This window comes from Harpegnathos saltator, unplaced genomic scaffold (genome assembly GCF_003227715.2).
Source record: "Harpegnathos saltator strain DR-91 unplaced genomic scaffold, Hsal_v8.6 scaffold93, whole genome shotgun sequence".
In the NCBI taxonomy this organism is placed as follows: Eukaryota; Metazoa; Arthropoda; class Insecta; order Hymenoptera; family Formicidae; genus Harpegnathos; species Harpegnathos saltator.
In genome coordinates this window covers 2004355-2012256 of record NW_020230721.1, presented here as the reverse complement: position 1 = coordinate 2012256, position 7902 = coordinate 2004355, and the positions used below count along the sequence as shown (strand labels likewise).

The 7902-nt window shown below is 48.8% G+C and overlaps 1 protein-coding gene across 1 annotated transcript; it reads right to left on the bottom strand.

Moving 5' to 3' along the window:
• Window positions 1-3264: 3264 nt before the first annotated feature.
• Window positions 3265-7238, bottom strand: LOC105182070 (uncharacterized). The gene is made up of 2 exons (XM_025307696.1): window positions 6734-7238; window positions 3265-5130 (listed from the first exon to the last, which is right to left on the bottom strand). The coding sequence occupies exons 1-2, from the start codon at window positions 7051-7053 to the stop codon at window positions 4581-4583; spliced, it is 870 nt and encodes a 289-aa protein (XP_025163481.1). The 5' UTR covers window positions 7054-7238; the 3' UTR covers window positions 3265-4580.
• Between the last annotated feature and the right edge of the window lie 664 nt (window positions 7239-7902).

Here is a 7902-nt window from a genome sequence, read left to right as displayed (position 1 = left end):
CGTCTGTCTATTTTCCGCGCACCTGGAAATTCCCCGCTCGGCGATGGCGTCTCGACGAAGATCGCTCGCGCACTTGTGTCGCGGCACGCTGTACCACGCCCGGCGAATTAGGAGGAGAGCAATCGATGATAATTGTTTCATAATTAATCGACCCGCTGCCCGACGATATTTCCCGCTTGGACGGGCGCGAAATTCGCCTCGGGCTCTTTTCTCTGTTCACCTTGCACGTGCCCGTGTAACTCCCGCCTCCCCTCCCTCCTTTCCCCTCCGGCCGATTGGCGTTTCGATAAAAATCGCTCACGTAGTTGTCGCCCCGTTGCGGTGCAACGTGCGCAACCAACGAGTCTGCATCGTCCAGTCGATGATAATTGTTTTAAATAATTGCACGTCTACCTCGCGAGAACGCGATCACAATAGCGCAGTCCGAATAAATGAAGTCGAGCAAGCAGCATCTACCGAGAAAGAGAGGGAGGGCGGGAAGATAAGCGAGCACGGCGAGAGAGAGAGAGAGAAAGAGAGAGAGAGAGAGAGAGAGAGGGGGGGAGAGGGGAGGCAGGCAGGAAGGTGTAATGAGAGTAGTTTACTGCTTAATCGGAGTTTCTCGAGCGGATTCTCCAACTACTCCAATTAACCCGCCGTAAAATCCGATTGTGAATAGGTTCAAGGATAAATTCGGCGCGCTATCGATTAACCGTCTAGCAGACATCTCGACGGCGAGCTGAGGGTCCCATTAATAGCGCGCTCGAAAGATTCATTCTGTTAATTGCAGCGCGCCGCGCTGCGCGGCGGACGCACGAAGGAGAAGACAATTATAACTCCGGCGTGATAGCGAGCACGGCGAGGAGGAGGAGGTCGTTTGCGGTTCTTCGCCCGTCGTCGCCCGTCGATCGACGACGCCGACGACGGAAATCCGCCGCCCGGGCCGGGGGCCCGTCGCGCGTCCTTGTGCGCCGAGTCGAATGAAATTCATCGCGGAGAACTACGCGGCGCAATCGAGTTATTTCGATAAACAAGAGACTGTGAGCGGATTAATGCTCGAGTCGAGCGGGCCGACTCGGAGGAACTGCGCGAAAGTGGATGTCGAATATTTCGGGAACGGCGCGCGCGCGCGCGCGCTTCGCCGTTCGCGAAACTCGGTCGTCGCGTTCGTAACGCTCGAGAGAGCGCCGCGCGTTGTGCACTTGGCTACATTATGCGCAAACATTGCAAGGAGGGAAAAGTGTTTGGTAACTGTAGTCGCGTAGTGAGAAAGAATCCCAGAGTTAAGAGAAGCGTCTTCACGGCACTGAGCACTGCTTCAGCGTCGGCGGCGGCGGCGACGACCGTGTACGCGCACCGCAGCTGCCATTTTTTTTCTCTCGCCGGAACAACAGAGGAAGATGAAAAATAATTGGCGTTAATTGTGCTTTTCTCCCTCTCAGCGTGCGCGCGTCGCGTCGTAAATGTTCCTCCTAATCGCGGAGCGTGCATCGACGCGAGGCGCGAGAGATCAAATTCCAGCCTCGACGGCTCGAATTTTCCGGCAATTTTCTCCTCGCCCCCCCCCCCCCTTTCTCTTTCTCGACCGAACCGCGAGTCGTCGGACGGAATATACGCACGGCCGACGTTCGCGTCGGAGCGTTTAAACGCGAGATTGGCCGCAGTTTGCGCTACGGCCCGACTACACGGTCGTTCAGGGTCCCGCGCAGGAAGCGGCCGAGGGCCTTGATGGACGTCGTTATGTCTTTGTGAGCGGCTATGGGACAAATTACACCGTGGGCGAGGATAGGTACGGGGGGTATTTTTGAGTCGGAGCGGCGCGCGCGCGCGAGGAACGGACGTCCCACGCTGGAAGGAACGCTCGCTCGCGTCGTCGCATCGATATGCGTCGCGCGTGGATTTTTCTCTCTCTCTCTCTCTCTCTCTCCTCTCTCTCTCTCTCTCTACTTTTTTCTTCCTCCTCCTCGATACATCTCTCGGCCTGCACGCACGGCTAGCCGGCTGAGTGTTAATCGGTCGCGCCCGGTGCCGGAGTTGGTCGTCGCTTTTTACCGAGCGGAAGCCGCGAATCAGCGCTACGTGAGCCGAGGTGGTTTCGAGGAGCGGTAATTGCCGCGAAGCAGGCAGAAACAAACGCGCCTTGTTCGAATGCTTTACGAAGAGCTCTCGAAGGCGACTTCGTGGTCGCCGGACACGTCCCCGGTAAATATCTCGCTACGCGACGCGCACGCGGAGGAGATGCTGTCGCTCGTCGTAAAGTCGGCGCAACATGGAGGCGCCCGAGATGGAGGACTGCGAATTGGAGAGATTGCGGCAGCCGATCAATCCCGACGACAAAGCGGACCGAGATTGAAATTACCCGATTGGTTCAGTTTCAATTTCCAACTCGCGATCCCTCAATCTCCAGCGCGCGCCGTCTGATAGGGGCTTTAGCGGCGGATCGATCCCGGGGCGGGTAAGATTTGCGTCACACGTTATTATGTTTATTGTTATTATTACGACTATTTCAAAAGGGTCCGACCCGCCCAAGTCTCTGCTTAGCGGAGGATCGCTTACAGCTGACGGCCGAGTTTCGCGTTCCTTCGCGGCAACTCGAGCAGTTTCGCTACAGTCGAGAGACACTTTGACGTTCCTTTATCAGTGTTATATGTTTTTCGATGCGAGCGCGAACTTTTCGGGTATCCCGGAGACATTGACATCGAGAGACGACGGAGGACTTTGCGTCCTCGAACGCAGCACGAACATACAAGCATAATTTCTACGTTCGCAAAACGCAGAAATTGGATAACGACGATTCGAGGAATAAAAACTGCGCAGTTTGCGCAGTTGATGAATAGCTTGAGAAATCAGGAATTTGATTCCTGCAGTTTGCATGTTTGAAAACGCAGCAGCCGTTGATGAATTTCCGGTGTCACTCATACTGACAGAAAAGTCTTCTCCATCCGCAACTGTATAATCGCGTAGCACCCGAAAAACGTAATTTCGGAACAAACCGAATCATTTAGATTTTAGAGGATTTTATTCTTATATATGGCCTCAAGAGGATTTCTCTAAGAGGAAAATATAAACACACATTATTCTCAGTTAGAAGAATTATATATGTTATATATATGATGCAAATCTTATTGATTTGAATATAAATTTCCTTTGTATTCACAGATATTATATTTAATCTTTTCTTAAGAGGATTATTATTTATTCTTACTGTATTTTATTCTTATTGATTGTACACGTTCCTTTATAGGAGAAGGAGAGAAAATTATTGATATGAAACTGTCCGGAAAAAATTCTAGTTAAATATTTTTTGACTTTCTGCTGAAAAAATAGGAAAAAACATAAATTTGTAATTTTGAGTACTCTAAATGACATTTAAGTGGTGTAGTGTGCAACGCGATTAAGTATTGACTTTTTCCAAAAATTCTTGAATTTCGACGAATAACGAAACAACCAGGAAAAACAACGCAAACTAAATAACGATCTCTCTTTCTTTTTTCTTTGCTCTAGACGTTGTCCACAAAATAAATGTGGCGACGATGTAAGTTCTCTTGATATAAGAGGAAAATTAATTGATGTAAAAGGAAATCCTCTTGAAATAAGAGGAAAGCAGTTGGAATAATATCTAATAAATTTTCGATGAATGCCTCACTTTAATCGCTCTATCGAAAGAGGAATCCTTTCCCTGTGACAGGCTTCGCTTAGAACAGAGCTCGGCAAACTTTACAACTTTCGGCCGATTTTCGGAAGCTACGCCTTTTATCTCCCCTTACCGCGCGGCTCGCGATCTCAGGACCGTTGAAATCATAAGGCGCATCTATGTGATTTAAACAAAAAAAACGCGTCGGCAATAGTACCTCATGGGTGACGAGGAAACCCATATTATGTTACCTTCTAATTATAAAAATATAAGAAAAAAAAATATATATACTTATACAAGTATATATATTTGTACATATTTGTACGAAATATTATACATATAGTTGTATCGATACATTTATTTTTCAGGTGTGTCTTTGAGGTGTGTTAAAGGAGCGCATTGTCAACGTTAACACGTTATTCTATCTTTATCGCTCATTACATGTACAAGGGTTGAATATCGCGTTAGCGCTGATCGACGCGCTCCCCGAACGCATCTTTAGTAGACACCACATAGATGCGCCTTATGATCTCAACGGTCCTGAAGTCGCGAGCCGCGACCGTCAGTTGCTGGATCCGCCGCGCGGTAAGGGGAGATAGAAGGCGTAGCTTCCGAAAATCGGCCGAAAGTTGTAAACTTTGCCGAGCTCTGGCTTAGAATATGAGACTATGAGAAAAATCACTTTACAAATAGAATACTATTTTCGGGTAAACGAAAGAATTACAGAACCGCGAGAACCACTGTTGCCGACAATGACGATAATAACCATAGATGCGTAAACTTTTTGCTGGAATAACAAGAGTCGTACGATCAGAGGCAAGAATCTAATTTTTACGCGTAACATGAAAACCATGTCTTTCTCCCGGTGCGTTTTTATCTCGCGTCCGTGCATCGCGCGGCCGACACTCTCGCCGGCGCGGCGCGGCGCGGCGCGGTGCGGCGCGACGGATGAATCATCACGACCGCGCTATCGCAGCGTGTAAATCGGCTGCTCGTCCTGCTCGTACTTGTAAATGCCGAACGGTTGGTTGTTGTGCATATTGTTCGCCGCCGTGTGCGCGTACACGCGAGGGTTTCGCGTGCCCGGCACGTAGCGCCCGTAGCGGGACAGGATGAGGGCTAAAACGGGATTGGGCGGTGGATGTAGCTGGCTGTTGTAGCTGTCGACGTTCAGAGCCTCGCTCAGGAAGCGATCGAGGGCCCTGATGGCCGTCGTTATGTCTTGCGGCCCGCGATGCCGATACGTCGACTCAGCTTTCCAACGATACGGCAGTTTGCCGTCATCCAGGCCATCCGTCAGGTACCCGTCGAGCTCTTCGATATCCTGATACGGGTATCGTCGAGGTACGTCGCGCTGATACTCTCGGATACCTCGCGGTCTCGATAACGTCGTCGAAGCCGTCGTCGTCGTCGTCGTCGTGGCTCTGAGCGTCGTTGGCGGCGATGGCGACGGCGATGCGCTCGACGGCACTTCCGCCGAAAGCCAAACTTGATCGCGCTGAATTTCCGTGGGGAACCTCGTCGAGTGCCGAGAAAAGGAGATATAGTATAATATCTGCGATCCTTGAGAGAACGAGAGAGAGAGAGAGAGGAGGAAGAATATATCGCGAGATTTCACGTTTTGCGATGTGTATCAAATCAGCCGGTATCTACTTTAGAATCCATCGTCTTACGGAAGTCCCAGGAACCCCCACCGAGAGATATATTTCAGTCAGTTACACTTCGACGCGACTTCGTCCCTGACGGGAATGTTTCGTTTGAGATTTATACCACTCGCGGAATTCACGCGCGTTGGAAATTAAAAAAGTTCCCTCGATCGTCGACGCGGCCTCCTCTTCCGCGACGTTCCGCGACTGACGAATTTTTCCCGCTGAAATTAGCGCACCTGCCGCGCGCAAACCGTATCTCGCGATCGCAACGAGTCGGACTGTTTCTAATCTTCGGGGTTGGGAAGTAACCCGTCGCTTGTAGTACGAAGTTACGGTTACAGTTATTTTTTTTTGGTAATTATAACTTAACTTCGTTCCTTTTTTTCATCTATAACTGTAACTTAACTTAGTTACATTTGTTTGATAACTAGTAACTAATTTAATAATTACTTTAATAGTTACTTTATATATTTCAAACTTGAGTTTCTGGCGGACCAGTGCGATAACGCGACGTGTGTGATGCGTTGATATCCAATAGTTTCAGTTATGTAAAAGGTTCAAATAACAGATAAAGCATCTCAATCTTTGGAGAAGGATTGTAAAATGTCATGATCAGCATATGCAGGAGTATTCGAGTTACAGCAAAAACTTGGAAACGAGCACAACTGGGCATTTCTCTGCCCGCTTGTTACTCACACAGTCTTAAAGAATAAATATAAATTGCTTATTTAAATTAATGAATCTAATTTGTAAAAATTATTATATATACAATATGAGGAATGTAATAATCGATAAACTGCTTTTATATAAAGTTGGAGGAATTACACTAGGAAAAAAAATTTAGTATCTCCAACCAAACTGTTTAGTTGAGGCATTTTTTAACAGCAACCAAATATCTTGTTTTATATAACAAAATATTTAGTTGTCTAAATATATTTTTCTGCTCTGTTCTCTGGGCCAAATGATTTCGTTCTTAGACTTCATGTATAAAAATTAAGCATTTTAGTTATTTTATTCATAAAAATTACACAATAACGAAATATTATTTTACATAAACTAAAATAATGCCCAACGGGTACTATTTTGTCTTTCTGTGCACTAAAATTTAGATTTTATATATTGAGAAAAAATTATAGTATTTTCAACAAAATTCATATAGTCAAAGCTTCTTTTTGCTTTTGGTTGCTTTAACAAAAGCGTATTACGAACGTTATACGAACAAGCCGTAATCAAACAAGATATTTCTTTACAGGAACTAAACACTTTTGTTGTTGTTGGGCATATTTTAACCAGATTATTTCGTTGTCACAACAAAATTTTGATTCACGCAACGATACATTTCTCCTAGCGTAGTCACCTTTCCAGTGAGAAAAACTGTAACTGTAACCAGACACTTCACTTCCCCAGCCCTGCTAATCTTATTGAAACAAAAATATGTCTGAACCGAGGGGGGAGCGTAGATCCGTCCTACCTCTGACGGGCGTCAGTCCGCGACTTCTGCTGCCGGCTGCTGGAGCCCGTCGCCGCGGACTGGAGTCCCCTCGGGCGGGAAGCCTCCTCGGCGAAGCCGGGCCTCTCCAGGTCATTGGCGAGCGCGTGATCGACGTGGACCGGCAGATAAGCATGCCACGGCCGCGGTGCAGGCGTCGTCGATCGTCCCGACGCATCCGCGGACACCTTGGCGCTCGTCAGTATGGCGCTCGTCAGGTAGGCGCGTGTCACCTGCAGTCGCGCGGGGGGAGGTACGAGTCTGTTAGCGCGCGCGTGTTCGCCCGTCTTTCGGAAGCGCATTCCCGGCCGCGCTGTTATACGGATCGGCGCTCACGGCGCTGCCGGGGCACAATGCCAGATTCGTTTTGGGAGCCGCGGCAGGTCGATGCACCCACGAGCACGAGGCCGGCCGTCAAACGAAGCGCGCCCGGCTCGGTAGCCAAGTTCACGGTGCGCCGTCGCTCGCTCTCGTCGCGGCTATTAGATCAACGTCGGGCCTTTCGGAGCCGAAATAGAAAGAGCCGAGTCGTTAGCGCGCGCGCGCGCGCGCGCGCCGAGTGACGAATATGACGACGATCGATCGCAACCCCGGAGTTTTCCTTGGCAGCGCTTCAACGGCACCGCGCTCTCCTCCTCCGCTCACCTACTTTACTTCGCGCTTTAACCCTTTGCGGGCCCTCCCCCCTCGCCCTCGCCTCTCCTTCGTTCCGACAGATTCGGTCGCGTTCGACTGTCTCCGTCGATGATCCGTGGATTACACTCGCGTGTTTCGCTTAATATTTCGGGTATTACGCAGCGGAGCTTCTCGTTATTTTAACAAGGCGGGCTGGATTTTATCCGCGTTTAATTAAATACAGGCTGTTTGACGATGACGTATCAAGCTCTCGTGTACGCGTAGATTAGCGTCGAGAACTGAAGAAAAAGTTACTTCGCTACGTCACGGACAAGCACGCGAAATTTTGATTAATCCATCAAACGCTGAGGTTAATCAAGATTGATCATCGGGTCAAAGTGGGCAGAAACGTCCTCCGTCTCACTTCGCAAGGAGGCACGTGAAGTTCTGAGTTATTAATCGAAGGACATTGGGCGCACACAATTCGTTACGCGATCGGAAACGATCGCGAGTGTTTTTCAATCGACAAATTCAGA